The following is a 16,565-nucleotide window of genomic DNA, read 5'->3' as shown; positions in this document are numbered from 1 at the left end:
GGAGGATAAGCTTGTTGCAACAACACTTTAGTTTTTAGCTCTTTCGTCTTTTTATCAGCACGGTCATTCTCCTCTTTCTCTCTATTCTCATAATATTGCGCTGTAGCCAATATCTGAGCTGAAGTAGAAACGGCCCACGCACTCTCTGAATTCTTTAATTTATTGCTCAAATCGGGCAATAAGTTTGAAACAAATTTATCCACAAACAATCGCTGACCACCCTCGGTACCCATATCCTGACCACTATGGTCGATGAATGCCTCCTCGAACCTCGTAAAGAAGTCGGAAACACTCTCGTCCTTCTTTTGCTTACAAGCTGACAATTTATCCCAATTTACCCTCATAGCTGGCATAAGAGTTTTCATTAATGTTATTATTCGTTGAGGGAGATCAACAATCAGCTGGTCGGGTTTAGCGGCAGCCGTTTGTCCGGCATCTGCCGCTACAATGGCAGCCCAAGCACCACCTAATTCATTCGGATGGTTTTCATGACGAATCTTAGCCCATACCGGTTGCGGTACAACATTGCCGAACAACATGTCGATATCAGCGAGATTCATTACCGTAGCATCCACGAGCTGCGATAATTCCTTATAATATCCTGTAGGATTTTTGCGAGGGTCAGGCAAAGATTGCTTCACCTGTAACACTTCCGAGCGTTTCCATGGGAGATGTATCCATACTCTCTGGAAATGCGCCAATGTCGGAGGTTGAGCATTAGGATTGGCTGGTATCCAAACCGGTGGAACTTCGCGCATGGGATATTGGCCAGACTCGTCTGGCGGTGGTTCAACATCCTTGACAAACAATGCATGAGGTATCGGAGCGGGGCGAAAAGATAGCAACCGCTCAATAGCACGTCGAACATTACTATCCACTATCAGTCCATTTGAGAACTGAAGCTGAAGATCAGACAAAGCGGTCAGCACCTCGTCAGGCGCATCAGCCGATATCTGATCGCGAAGGAACTTACACATTTCATCAAACACGTATCTTTGGGTTGGTATATTGAATTGACAAAATGTTTCGAGTACAACACGGGGCGGATTTCTAAGAGGGTTTACCATCCAACCCATCGCCATATTATATAGCGCAACACGTTCTCTGTTTCCAGGAAGCTGACTACGTCTCTGAGGACCATCGGAGCTAGCGGACCCATGAACAGGTCCAAGCGAATGAAAGAAACTAGCTGCAAGAGGAGAATTACGAGAACGAGTCGAGGGAGAAGTATAGGACACAGGACTAACAAGTGAAGGAGTAGAAACAGTAGCAACAGCAGGGGTTAACAAAACAGGAGCAGCAGCGGGAGCAGGAGTATGTGGAAGCGGAGGAGCAGTAGGGATAGAAACAGACAAAGGAGCAGGAACAGTCGGAAGAGCGGGTACAGGCTGAGGAACAGGCTGAGGAACAGGCGGGGGAAGAATAGGCGGAAGAATAGGTATGGCAGGAACCACAGGAGCTGCAGCTGCGGTACCCTGTACGTACGGAGGTGGCGACTTCATGAGATAAGACATTAAAGGATCCTCAACTGGCTCTTCCTTCTTGTCCGACTCCGTAGGCAAAGCGGGATAACATTTATCTATGGTCATACGCTGTAGTCTGTCAAACCCTTCCTTATCCTTAACCTCCTTATCACGCTGAAACTGCTCTGCTTTCTTCACTATGGTAGCAACATTATCTCGCTGACTACGTTTATTCTGTCTGATCTCCTTCTGTCTGGCTTCTTTGCGCCACAACCGAAAGGCATCAAACATGGCCGGCCTTGATTTTCTGTCGAACAATTTAATCTCTAAATTATCTAAGATCGGGACCTCGAAGCTACCATGAGGTGGCCAACGAAGGTCACCGTCCTTCTTCGTGTATTTAATCCAATAATCATTAAAGGTAATCGGACCTAGTCCATGTTTACTATATAGTTCATAAGTGGGAGTTCCAACCGGAGGTATCGGACACGAGTCCTCCAGTCGGGAATCCGTACCACAAGGTCTGAAACAACTAAACAAAGTACTGCGACCAGGCATCTTGCACACTAGCCGAGTTTCACAAACTTCAAGGGTTACGGGATTTACCAAGTCCCAGCAAAGAACAAAACCCTCGGTTTTTGGCGGCTGCAGTCGTCAAACAACACAACAAAATACGCTAGCAAAGTGTTACCGACAAAAACACTCACACAGCGTTAACAACAAAAACACTCGCTAAAGTGTCAACAACCAAGAACTCTGGGAGCGACCCACAAATACTTAACTCAAAGACCAATGGCGTCACCAGGAAGGCCCGTCTATCGTCTCGCTCTACCAAGGTCTACGCCAGGCGCCAAAACAGGTCTACAGTCAGGGCAGCAGTCCGTCGCAGCCGTCAGGAGGCGGGAATCTTCGCGGGAAAAGTCTTCGGGCCACTTATTTCGACAACAGGATCGATGAAGCGGGGTGCACCTTCCCTCGGAGATTTCACACGAAGTTCCTCACGATCGTCGGGCTTGGACCGGTACCACTGATGCAGCCCCACGTTGGGCGCCAACTGAAGGACTGGGTTCTGTAGGACCCAGCGGTGCCAGGGCACAACACCTGAAACCTTCGTGGGTAACCTGCTCCGGCGTACGAATCACAGAGACACGGGACACTTCCTTCGACGTCAAAGATTCAAGGTTTATTTACTGCAGGGAATACAGTAGTCACGAAAAGCAACACACGTGCAACTTGGGGAGACTGCTTCAAATTGGTTCTGTGGATCGCTCCTTTTATACAGTTTTTACCCATAAGACAGCATGGTACACAAAAGTTTACAACCCGGTTCCCACCATTATCCCCCGGAGGGGTCGCTTTGGTCACTTTGAAACACATGAGGTCCGGAACATAAGTGCGGAAACATTTGGCGGTTCCCAACTGTAAAAACCCATCTTCTCAACATTAGTGCATTCCAATCGGTAATAAACAGATCGAATTAGGGACAAGGACAGGTGCAGAGGAAGAGGGAGACAGTGGGGAGATCGGAAAGGGTGTAAAAGGGGAGGTATCGGGAAACACGAGATACGGGCATCAAAGGGACGAGCCTAATGAGATGCACGGCTGACACAATAAGTCCGTGCAACAAGATGAGCCTTGAGCGGCGGCATCTGCCTTACAGTAACATCCCCCCTCGTCATAAAGACACTTACAAAGAACATGTGTCTTCCGCAAATATCTTGGGAGCCCCAGGGTCGCGAAGCGGACAGCGTCCGTTCGCTGGCTACTTGAGGGCAAGAGACAAAATGGATGCCGTATCTATGATGGAACCCGTGGGTACAGATGAAAAACCCACATAACAAACGAACGGTTTAAGTTAGCACAGCAAAACTGCGCACACTTACTAAACTCGTCATTTGCGGTTCATAGATACCAGACTCGACCATATTCGTACGAATCGAATGCACCACTTACAATTGTCACGGAACCTCACCAGTACGTAATCCCACTCTACTGAATCGAACGATTTGTGGCGTCTAGAAAAACATCCACTGCCTCCATTTTGTGGTCAATATCCTGCATGATGAAAAACAGGGTGTAGAGATTGTGAGATGTGGCTCTTCCTGGGATAAATCATGCCTGGTCTGGCAGCACCAGTTTTTCCATTAATAAAGTTACACTGTTAGCTAGTACTTTAGCTAGAATTTTACCATCATTATTAATTAGGGATAGTGTCACACTGGTCTGCCGTCTTCCCGGGCTTTAAAATCGAGATTATCAAGGCCTCTCTCATGGTCTGGGGCAGATTCCCAGTTTCATATGCCTCCTCATACACATTCTTTTATATGGATGCAAGCTGGTCCATATACGCTTTATAAAAATCCATCGGGAGGCCGTTTAACCCTGGTGCTTTACCTGACTTATCTTCATTATTGCATCGCGTATTTCATCCTCCTCCAGTGGTGCTGCCAAAAAGTCTGGCTGCGAGTTGCCCAACCATCCTAGAGCCACATCATTTAAATATGCATTTCGATTTATCTGTGTTCGTCTTTTGCTCTTGCATAAATCAATATAGTGTGTTTTAGACACTTGTAGTATTGCAGCATTCTCTCTGTGGGTGTTACCTTCATAGTCTGTGACCTCTAATATGTAGCTGGAAAAGCGCGGTCTCCTAACTGTGTCTGCTAGTGCCTTACCGGGCCTTTCGCCCTCGCAATATTGTCGGGCTCTAAAGTACTTTCTTCAGAATGAGCACTCCCTATCAGCCGTTCTTTGTATTCTGTTAACTTATCCCATATCTCCCTTTGAAGGATACCATTTGCCCCTTTATTTAGGTCCTGCTCCAGTCTCTTCAAATCAACCTCAAGATTGTGCAACGTTCTCCGGATGTCTCGAAGGACTCCAGACCCCTTGGCGATGCAGAATCCCCTGACAGTGACCTTAAAGGCCTCCCATACCGTAGTTATGGCAGGTACTGTGCCAATGTTTCACTGCTCCAAGTCAGGTATTTCTTGACTTTACTCTGCATGGAACATTGTATCTAATAATATTCTCTACATAAGTCTTCAATTCATGTATGGTGAAGTAAGTGTTGATGGGGATAATGTAACTTGAAACGGGGAGGGATCAGAATATATTTTGGCTAAGTGGACTGTTGTAGTGATCCACTACTTTAGAAACTACCCAATAATCCGACCAGGACGAGTGAAATGTCGAAAAATGTGTACCTTCCTTTCCTACTGGATGCAAATGTCTCCATGCATCTATCAGGTCATTATCAGTAAGTATACTGGACAGCACTTTCTGTGCTTGGGAATAATGGTGCGGTAGGGGAACAGACCTATCTGAGGAATCATTGATGTATTAAAATCACCCCCCACATCAGATGCATGGACCTGATTTCGCCTATCTTCCCCCGTAAGGTAGCGAAAGATTCTGATGCATAATTTCCCCCATCTCATAGAATATGGTCCCATCTGGTCCTGAGCCGTCCCCACTGGGAAAAATGGGGTATGCTTTTTGATTAGGAATCTGTCCCCCTGGAGTAGGTGGAATATGAGGAGAAAGTTCGGTGTTCTGCCCATTTACCGACAAAGGATGGGACACATTGAGGGTCCAAGTGCGTCTCCTGTAACTTCGCTATGTGAATATTATGGCGGGCTATATTATCTAATATTTCTCTGCATTTGCGTGGTTCACCCAGCCCTCTGACATTCCATTTCAGCAGTTTAACTTCCTGTGTCTTAGTGTTCAGCGTCATAATCTTGCCTAGGGTAGAATTAAGCTGAAGATTTCAATGCCATTTAAGGCTATAACTATAAGTGCATGTGGAAGTGTCACATTATCGCTTGTGTGTAGTTGTGTACCAATCTCTACATTTATTCCCCTACCTAAGCCCTCCCACAACCGCAGCCCAACATTGCTGGAAGTACAATTCCCTCCCCCTCCCAAAGACCCAAAAATTTAAACTCCAAGAACATTTCGAACTGTGGGGTATTTCCCTTAGGGGCGTGCCAGGGGCTAACATGGCGTCACCCTTCCCCTCCATCTGGTGGGATCATTATGTACCAGTAAAAGGGGGAGGGGGGGCGTGGGATGTGCTCGGGTAACGTTTGTATATTAGTCCCTTAAGTTCACTTATCTGCTGCACATTTCTATGTGTGGTTACAACTTTTATATTCAGCGTCTTCTTCACCCAGAAGCTTCGCCTTCAAAGGTAATCTGAGCTGGGTTGATGTGTCCTGGGATACAGTTCAGCGTCTATTAACAGTCTCATCGTTTTATGTCCACTGCTATCGATAAAGTTTCCTTTTATTTCATTGTAGGTGATGTAGCTCTCGAGGGTGATGTCTCCAGTAGACGGTCTGAGCCTTTTCAAGTATTTCGTTTTAAGAATTCCTCAACCTGTTGCGCATGCACAAAAAGTGCTATTTTCCTTGATGTGTAAACCTCAGATGTGCTGGGTACATTAGCACATAATCTATTTGTGCCTCTCTTAGAATTCTTGCACAGCTAGCTTAAAATCTGGGTGGAGTGTGAAGTTATGTCCTTCGAAATTGAGGTTACTCTTTTCCCTGGCTAGCTTCAATGCAATATCTTTGTCCCGGTAATTCAGCAGCCTTGCGACAATTGGCCGTAGCGGAGTACCTGGAGGCGGTGGGGGCCTAGTGAACGATGTGCACGTTCCACTACCATGTGCTGGGAGAATGAGGCAGCTCTGAACATCGTGCACAGCATGCGCTCAATGAATTCTTCCATCTTACCAGCTTTTGCGCTTTCAGATATTCCAATAACGCGTATATTATTGCGCCTTGAGCCTGCCTCTAAACCTTCATTTTATGCAGCGATCACCTTCAGAACTACATCCATCTGTGCAACATGTTTCTGGACCCCGGTTGCTTTATCTTCTGCATCCGATATTTGTCATTTGGCCTTCATGATGTGTGCATCATGTTTTCCAATTTTTAGTACTATGGAGTTAATTTGACTCGTCATTGAGTCCATCTTAGTTTCTATGGAAGTGAGGTTCTGCCTCATGGCGAGCAGCAGAGTTTTTAGCTCATCTTCTTGGTTTTGTCCTGAGTCTTGGGGTTGCATCGTCTCTGTTTGTTCAACTTCGTCATGCTGGGAGTGCGTCCATTTTTTGGGGGGTTCAAAGTACATTTTTGCTTGCTTTCCATTGGTTTTTCCCATGGCTGCGTATATTTATTCTGTATTCAATGAAGCACACCCCAGACGCTTTCTATTATGGACTTTTGCGTCAACTGAGCAAGTTATATGCACTTGCGTTGACAATGAACCAGCCCAATTATCGCCTCTCGTTTACAGAGCGCTGCATAGACTGGATGGAGGGCGCTCTGCCTGTGAATCACGATATAATAGTGCGTGCTATCAAGGTTTGGAGTCACTCTACCAGGTTATCTCTGAGTATCTTGATGTTTCTATATATCGTGCTTCTGTAAATTTTTTGTGCTCTCACCTGCACCTTCGCTTCGGCACCTCCGTCACGCTCAGAAAAGACCTTTCATTTTATCTTGGCCTACATCTTGGATCTAATAAATGATGCTCCTTGTCTGTGAGTAACGAGGCTCTGATGGCATAGTTATATCTACCTCGTGTGCTCCGACTCTACAATTTGCGATGGCGTAGTTCTATTTACCCTGCGTGCTCCACTCTACAATGTGCGCTACTTACCTCCCCCACACATAGTTTTCTTGTTTCGTTGCAGTACACTGCTGTATGGTGGCTGTCGGCACACCCTCGTTCCGTATAGCTGCCTCGCTGCCGCCTTACTTGCTTGGTAGTTCCGCTCTTCCGTTCAGGCTTAAGTGGCGGAGCACGTCCAGTAATAAGTTCCGCTCTCTACCCTCTTTCAGCAGTGGGAGTCCATCCGATGTAGCACGGCGAGTTACTGCTTCCTCCGTGTCTCGGAGAAGACCGCCTGAAACGTTATGCGACGCTGAGCCTTCTCGAAGCACTGAGACCGCGGCCATGCGTGGTGTTGTTCCCCGCGGCTCGGAGCAGCGTCAGAAGGTCCGGGTAATCTCCGCTGTGATCGATCAGTGTTGCAACGTTCTTACTGCATTTCCGTCCGACATGACCGCTGGCAGCTCTCAAGGTATATATGCTCCCACAGCTTTTCTGCATTTTTGTGCATTGTTAGGGCGGAATTTTGCGCACATGGTCTCCAAACTGCTGGAGCCTCAAAGAGGTGCGACCAGCTTGCCTGTGCGTCACCTAGCGCCCCCCAACAGGCGGTAACTCAGAGTTTACCACCATTATAATTAGGATGCTAGCCTTTGATCCGTTTGATGGGTCCTAAGTAGGCCCAAAAGTGATATATATCCCTGTCGGGATGCAGAATATCCACATTATATGACTGGAAAAACAATTAATCCAATTTAAACTGATGTATATAATCAATGGCCAGCTTAAAAATCTGGCTTGGCATGCTGTAGTCTCGGTGTGGCATTGAAGCGACAGGGAGTTAAATTTTCCTCTGCATGTCACAGGTTTAAGTACACTTTTCCTCTCGATAAACACTGCTCTTAAACCTTATTTGAACTTACTAATAACATTATAAAACATCCAATGTACCTGTTTCTCAGCATCTCTATAGCATCTCCAGCCGCATCACTAGGCTGAATTACACTGCCTCAACTCGGACCTTAATCCACAGATCACCATGAATCATCTTGAAACTAGTTATGGAGGATGTGGGTTAAACATGGAAAGGTTGATGGTCAAAGTGACTATGATGCAGACTTCTAAACATTATTGCTTTCTGGGATGGTGATTATTTCTTTACAGTTTATTCTACTTTTGTGTCCTATTTAATTATTTTCTTATATTCTCTACATAAAAAAGAATAGCCAGTCTCCTTTCTTCTTCCTCCTTAATTTGGACATAATTTTACTTAAAGGAGTCAAAATACCAATTGTTTATGCTGTATTGGATGATTGTTTTGCTTTTGGGGAATTCTTTGTCTACATTTGTGTTCAGAATAATCTTTTCTCATTGTAAACCTAAGTCTTTAGAACAATGCTGAGAAACAGAAGACACTGGGTATCTTCTGTAAAAGATTATTTGACCCACAGGAAACAATGTGATGGACTTGGGTTATGAAGGTGTTAAAAAAATGTTTTGTCTATGGTCAATGCTTGTATTGTATTGTAGCATTTTTATAGTGCTTCATACCCCAGATGCCCAGTTGGAGGTGTGGTTGGAAGGGTGTGGTTTCTTGTATGTGTGAGATGTTGTTTGAGGTTAAAAGACATGCTCCGACATGGTGAACAAGAATGGAAAGATGGCAGAAGTCATAACAAAAATATGCTAAACAAATGCTTAGCCACCCACCTCGCTCACAACCCCTTCTCAACAACTTAGACAAGTTGGAAGCAGAAATCTTTAGCAAAGACACCTCACTCTGGGACTCATCCTCGGATTAGCAATAGACAACCAACATTGTGGCCAAGTGAATGCAGTCTCTGTCTCCTGCGTTCACACACTCAAGAAGATCTTCGAATGGCTCCCCACAAACAGAACAGTCATCCAAACCCTCATCACCTGCAAGCTGGACTACGGCAACAAACTGTATACTGGAATCAATGCTCAACTGACCATGAGATTCCAGACCATCCAAAATTCTGCTGTCAGGCCTCCCACCCCACCCCACACTTTCATCACCCTGCACCTCAAAGAGGCTGGCAGCTCACAAATGAGCTTTTTTCAAACTCCTCACGCCTTACACAACACTGGCCACATGTGCCTCAACAACCACATAAACGTTCACAAACCTACCAGACACCTTTGCTCTGCCGGGTTCCTAACTGCACACCACCCCTGCATACGTAGATGCAACAATCATACCTTCTCCTACCTTGCTCCTAAAGCCTGGAAACCGTCTGCCCCTGCAGAACAGAACCACCACAGTTCTTGAATTTCACAATAAACTGAAGACCTTTGCTCTTCACCTAGCTCTGAACCTGGCACTCCCCATAAAGCTACTTCCTCAGCACAAATGTACTCTTCCAGGTAAGTTTTGGGTTGTACAAATAGACTTAAAATAACATAACATTTTACAGAGATGGAAGATGTATACCCAACCCCTTACACTAGAGAGTTCAATAATGTGTCCATCAGTCCGCTATAAAAACCAACAAATGCCTGTATATCACTTGCAAATGGGCTGGGGATACATGGCACACCAAGGCATAGATTGCAAAACAATATTCATTGGGTGAATACATGGGCGCAATATGGGAAATATAGTCTTTTGATAAGTGATAGCTGGGAATATGATGCCAACAAATTGACTGGCACGTGATTGGAATACTTGGTCTTAAATGCAAATAAAGATTAAAAAAAACTACTTTTAACTCATCGCCAATTTAAGGTCCAACTACCACAAAAAAGTACACATTTGTTAAAATATGCTGATGCCAAAACCTGACAGACAACCCAGCAACTAATGACTCAAAGCCTTTCTCTGTATTCTTGATGTTTTGTAATGTGTGTTGTGCTGACAGATCCTGCCCGGCTATTCAAGTCACACCGTCTAGATAGGATGTTATTCTGATCTTTGCATTGGAATTTTTGCTGCTAAAAAGGAATGATTTCTCTTCCTAAATACAATATTGCTTCCTCCGTCGCTGGCCTACATTCATCAGTCAACTAGCTCTATAAGCCCAATAAGGATGTGAAATGTTAATGTATGAATTGGTTATAGACTGAAACCACCATTGATCACCTTTGGATCCCCAACACATTCCTCAAGTCACCAAGAGTTTGGACTAGTAATGATTACTTCCCAAAATCCCTCATGTCCCCATCCAACAGTCAGTCCATTTGACCATTTTCTTCCCACTTGTTGTAATGTCAGGAGACTCTGGTCCAATTCGGATTGGCATGTGGTATTTGTGCAGAATGAAAATAGTCTTTTTATTGTATAATCTATGAGAAGCATAGTATCTAAGAAACATGGTTTCTAGGGAAAATGTAAATCTTATCAGAAATGTCACTGTACTATTTTTGCATCGTTTAATGATATATATAATGTGAAGATCTTATACCGCACACTAATTTTTTATTTAATGATTTTTATTGCAGCTTAACATTCTTCACACTGAGCTTGCAAAACAGCTTGCAGACACAATGGTCCTTCCAATAATACAATTTCGAGAAAAAGATCTTACAGGTACAAACATTTTATATTCTTTGATCACACAGTCATATAATTTCAGTTCTTGTTTCAGAGAAGAAAAATAATATCATACTTACTTTTTGCAGCTACTTTATACGATCAGTTTTTCAAAGCAGTGAGTTGAGTGAAAGGGCATCCAAAATTGTGCTCAGTGCATTTAAAATCTACACTGTTGCCCTTATTAGAAATAGTTTTGTTAATTTATGAAGAGAGGAAGTAGCCCTACCAACTAATGAACACAGCCTCATTAACCACAACACTGTTCTAAGAGGAACTCTGCTCAAACAGTGGTAGCAATAAATCAAGCTGCAGGGAACTTCATAGATAAATGCTTGTTAAGTTCAGGAAGTACCGAACAGATGTATAGTCAAGAACACCACACAATAAAATAACTTAATCAAATTTAAATAACCAAGAACAATTCAATAGGCCAAAAGACTTACAAATGACAAAAACTGGATATGGGAAACCTGAGATATGTATTTTTAAATTGCTGAGGAAAAGTTCCGCCAAACGTTTTGCCTTCCTCCCCTGTTTTTGCTGAATTCGTTTTTTTGGCATTGGGGTTCTGCACTTTACCTCTACTAACAAGTGGTAAAGGGCTTGTGCTCTCACCCTAAAACATGGTAACATTGGCCTACACCCAATAGGCACATTTAATGAGTCTTTAGTAAATGGTACTACGTGTACCCAGGGCCTGCTAATGAAATACTACTGGTGGGCAGCAGCACCCATTGTGCCACCCACTAAAGTAGCACTGCAAATTATGTCTCTGGCCTGCCACTGCAGTCTGTATAGCAGTTATAAACTGCCATTTCCACCTGGGAATATAAAGCTTTTGCCAGGCTTACACCTTCCTATTTAATATTTATAAGTCCCCAGCCCCCCAAAGTAGGCATTACAGACTGATGGATTGGGGTTTCCTGTAATCTCAATCTTTGAGTGTAATCATTAAATAACCCCCACCGCTGGTCGTATGGACCTTTGATGGGGGACAAAGAGAAATGAGGATCAGATAGCTACATAACAATACATTATTAAAGATTTATTATTGAGTCAATAAAGAGAATTAGTTTGAGTTAAATGCTTTATTTTTACATCTTTTAAGTTTTCATCTATTTAGTTATTAGATATTAATTTTAAGAAACAATAGAATGTGCATCGCAATCACAAACGAAATAGAAATATAATACAACAAGTGTGTTCCATAAAGGAAACCCCCTGTTCTAAATTGAATTTGGATAAGAGATGATCTGTTTCAGTTCAGAAACCCATCAAGAGTTCTGGCGAGAGAAAGATCAATGCGTAAGCCTAAAGCCTTGAATTATAGCTGGAAAGTATTTTGGTCTTGTGGTGTAGGAAACAATGTACTACTTTTCGCTCAGTCACTCGTGCTCACTTAGTCTCCGAGAGATACACAGAATAAACGGTATGGACGTTTTTCGACAAGCATTTATTGAACAGTCGTTATTCCAGTGTAAAATAGACAGTAACAGATATAAATGATTAGAAGCACTAAGAAAGGAAAAGGATGGAAGATTTTTACCATTTTGCTATGACCATCAATGCAGGCAAGTATATAAAATACATGACAATATATTGCGTACTCCTACAATGCTACCCTAACTAGATATACCTAGTATGTATGTAGATGCTAAGCCAAGAATCCCTCTAGGATAAAGTCAACCCCATTACCTGACGTGAGAGACTGTGGGACCCTGCCTTGGTCTCGAGTTGGACACCCCATAAGGGATGTTAGACCACTGCGAGCTTGAGGTTTCTGCATGCAGGAATCTCAGTGTCTCACATAAGTGTGTTGGCAGGGAAATCCTGATCTCCTCTCCTTGTCTCAGCAAGATGTGATGTTTTTATACCCAAAGGTCTCCCCGGGGGTTCTACCTTGCTGTGCTAGTTGCCAGACTTAGGATGACGTAGAGAATGAACTTCATGCATAGTTATTATACAGGAGATGGTAGTCCTGCAAGCATCCTCATGCCAAATGTATGAGGCTTTTACAGGGGAACATCCTGCTGTTCTGAGTGCAGTGTTGTATCTAGGTAAAAGGTCAGTCCCCAAGAACCGTTGTGTGTAATGTAGGGGAGAGTATAGGTGAAAGGTTACGATGTTACCTGAGCCTGTATTGGGGTACCTATATGGAATATAAGAGCCTGAGCTACACATGTTCAGAAGTCCTTGTTTCACACCTGTTTTAGCGTTCAAGCCCAGCTCCTTGTTTTACTTGTTTGTTCTTGATCCTCGGAGTATCCTCTCTGAAGAGAGAACCAATCGCATCTGGGTTAAATTGTCAGAGTTTCTAAAGGGAAAAGACAGTTAAAGGTAACCGTGAGTTTCTTAAGACAGGCTTGGGATAACATGCATAGCTATGCTGTCCCTTCCCTTCAGGAGTTTTGTTCTATCTACGTGAATTTGTGGGAATGACAACTGTTGAAAAGTACATCCTAGGATAAGTAATAGGCTTTTAATCTGTTTGCCTTGTATTGATTTTTAATTAATACAGACATGACAATCTTAAAGATAGATAACAATTTATAATAATATTTCTTATATTTAGTTTGAAGAACTCAAGTGGGATTGGGAAGTTTAAAAAAAGTGCGTACTATTTGAATGTTTCCTAATTAGAATTTATAGAACAAAAATACTTGTTAGGTTCAAATGAATAAAATGAATCTAAAGGTTTTAATTGATCCTTCTCTGTAGTAACTCTAGTAGTTTTAATCCTCCTATTAATTAAGGACGTCCACAAATATACCACTCTAATGGTAAGGTAAAAGGAATCCTATAAATTAACATCCATGTTTGCATGGTAAGGCAATAAGTTACCAATTTGGGCTTTGAAAAGCGTATAGAATTTGTAATATGTTTTCCTATAGATGCAAAATGGGTTAAGCCCCTTGTAAATGAATGACAGTCTGTTTCGAGGATCGAATTTGCTTTTTCAACCCAATATCTGAAGTGTTTTCCCAAGCTGATGCAGAGTTGTATTGCAGGAGAGCACCCTCTGTAATGAGCTATATGAGCAAGTGTATCTGATCTGTGCTGCTAAAAAAAACACACGTTCAGTCTTCATTATCCGAGATCACTAAAACTATCTTTGTTCCTCCCTCAGAAGTTAGCACTTTGAAAGATGTGTTCGTACTGGCCAGTAACGGTAAGTCCACCTTCTGAAGTTCTTGTGTTGTAAGCTTTGGTGCCACTGAAATAATTTCCCTTTACGCATGTTAACTTGTTTTTAGCAAGCTTCATGGTTGAAGGGATCGACTTGTGGAGTTTTGATGTGATTATGTTTGTGCATTAAGGGACTCTGCACTTTTTCTGGCTATGACTTTGTCTTCTATAATACTACTGTAAGGGATCCCAATGAAGGGAGACAGACAAAGAAAAAGAGAGTGTGAGAACCCTGCATTGTTTCTTGTCACAACACAACTGAAAGTATTACTCCTTTCCGAAAGAATCCCTTTGCTGCAGCCAGTGGCGTAGCAAGGGTGCCATTGGCACTAGTACAAGCAAGGTAAAGGGCCTCCCTGACTACTTTGAGTAACAAAATACATTAATAATTGGGTTTCAGTGGGCATCTGTGGGTCCACAGTGCCACTGCACCTGCTGCTCTATTGATACCTCGGCAACAGGCTGGAGTACCTTTTTCGGACTTGGATGATATTAGGTCAGCTCTAAAGTGGCCCGGTGGGTAGACAGTGGCACTGTAACCCCGGCAAGTCTTTCCTTTCCATGGCTGTAGTATTTGTGAACTGGATTCATGAATGTGAGTGACAGATGTGCTCACAAGTTCCTTCTGCTGCCCACTCAAAGATCACATTTCAAGACTCTTGAGCCCTGCTAGAGTCCCACTTGGGCTCGAAACCTACATCCTCTCTTCTCATCCTTGATAATACTTTGTGAAAAGGTGCTAAGTCACTTGTTATTATGACTAAAACTAAAGGCTGTGTAACCTAGACTTACGTGTGCATGTAGTGTGTAGCAGCAACGTTAGGGGGGAGTGACCCCAAAGTAATATAGGCTATTGGAATCCTGGCTTGTCTTATAATAATAATATACGTTTCTATGTATCAAACTTCATGCCACATTTCTGCTGTTTCTAAGCACTGTAAATAGGAAACATCTCCATTTCCTCATTTAATGATGTTAAATTTACCGACCTCAGAAGGATGGAAGGCTAGGTTGGCATTGCTGGCATTTATATATATGACCTGATGATATCAACAGATGACATTAGCAAATGTCAGCAGTGATTATTTTGCTCAACGGCCAATTTTATTGGTGAAGTGGAATCAATTCTGGGTTGTACACTTTCTATTTATCAATCAATTCATCTTGCTTTTTAGGTGAGGTCACTCTTCTCTGCAACATCTGTTGCCTGCTGCGGTTTGATTCTGTACTACACTCTAGACTGGACTAACACTTGACATCTGAGATTGTAGGACATCTTGTTGCGATTTGAAGGGCCCTATGTACAAAAGGCTGGTCTCCAAACTTGGTTGCATATTGTGCAGCGATTTTTTGCAACCAGTCTTTAATTTTGCAAAGTGCCTATGTATTAAAAGGTGGTATCAAAAAATCTCCAGTCAAATTAAATCGCACAATGAGAATATTAATTAAGCAGGTTGCTACTTTTGACTTGACTTAAGTCACTTGGATACTGGCATGCAATGAAGAGCACACCACCATGCTTCTGTCAGGCATTTGCATTTCCAAACAGGAAACGTTTTACAATTTTTTAGTTTAATAAAAGCTTTACTGAAATGTAATGCAAATAAACAGAATTATCTTTGCTTAGAATGAAAATCCAGGTTATGGATAGAATTTTATAAACAAAAAAAGGAAAGTACTAACAAGAAATAGCATTTAAATAAAGAAGAGATAAATTGTGCAAATAACTTATTGAGATAGTATCATAATTCTGCACTTACGAAATTGCATTTTAATATTTAGCAATAAATGAAAAAGAACCAAAAAGGAAGAAAAATGGTAAAAGATAGAGAAGAAAAGGGGGAAAGAAGGAAAAATAAGAAAATGTGTAGTACATATCTATATATGGATCACATAATAAACTTTCTATCAGGGGGCGTGGCTTGGGTGCCGATGTAATCAGAAGCAGACCTCGGAGCTCCTCATTGGCCGCCCTCCGTTTCAAGTGATCCTGGTACACCGTAAGGGGCCCTAACCCCGTAATCTGATGCGGAATACTGGGTGCACATTCAGAAGGAATATCAGGGTTTCGTAGTGACAGAATGTGAAGAAAATGGCATTCTCCTTTTCCCACTGCAGCCCGCCTGGATGAGAGTCAAAATGGGGGCCCGTACGGAGCAGTGGCTGACTGCTGAGGAGGACAGTGAGTGTTCCGGTAGTACCTCTGGGCGCAATTATTGAGGATTGGGAGGTAGCCGCATCTCACCTGAGGACATTGTGAGCGGTATCAACAAGGGGTTGCGGGAGCGACTCAGTATTCCTTGGATACCCGATCGACGCTGCCTGACCCTAAAATGGCGGAGCGGGGGACATTGCCTGCACTGCAGTTAGGCCGCATAGCTTGGGACCGAGCCTTTGCCACAGAACGCGACCAGGAGGGAATCCGAGCGCTGTCTGGGCTGGAGTGGCAGACGGGCGGCACCCTGCAGTCTTGGCACCGAGATGCGGAGTGAGACCCCGGTAAGCAGCACTGTGGAGGGCTGAGTACACAAGTTAACTGTGGCATGATAGCAGCGAGGAGTGCATGAAGGACTAGGACGCCAGATGGGAGATCCTGAATGGTGTGGCGATACCAGGTGAAGGACCTGGCAAGCAGAGGCGGGAACATCCTATACCCGGAATTGCCCACTGAGCAAAGTGTGGATCACCACCAGGTGGGCGCTCGTGGGCACTAAATGGGCCTTAATTGCCCGTAC

General features: G+C 43.4%; 1 protein-coding gene across 1 annotated transcript in view; it reads left to right on the top strand.

Moving 5' to 3' along the window:
* APPL2 (adaptor protein, phosphotyrosine interacting with PH domain and leucine zipper 2) overlaps window positions 1-16,565 on the top strand; it is a 597,113-nt gene that overhangs the window by 259,734 nt on the left and 320,814 nt on the right. Inside the window, exons 5-6 of the mRNA XM_086919274.1 lie at window positions 10,551-10,638; window positions 13,772-13,813. Of these exons, the coding sequence (XP_086775400.1) occupies window positions 10,551-10,638; window positions 13,772-13,813 (130 nt within the window). The remainder of the gene's footprint in view (window positions 1-10,550; window positions 10,639-13,771; window positions 13,814-16,565) is intronic.

Source organism: Lissotriton vulgaris, chromosome 1_1 (assembly GCF_964263255.1).
Source record: "Lissotriton vulgaris chromosome 1_1, aLisVul1.2, whole genome shotgun sequence".
Taxonomy (NCBI): domain Eukaryota; kingdom Metazoa; phylum Chordata; class Amphibia; order Caudata; family Salamandridae; genus Lissotriton; species Lissotriton vulgaris.
The sequence above is the reverse complement of the archived record's forward strand: the minus strand, read 5'-3'. Positions and strand labels throughout refer to the sequence as shown.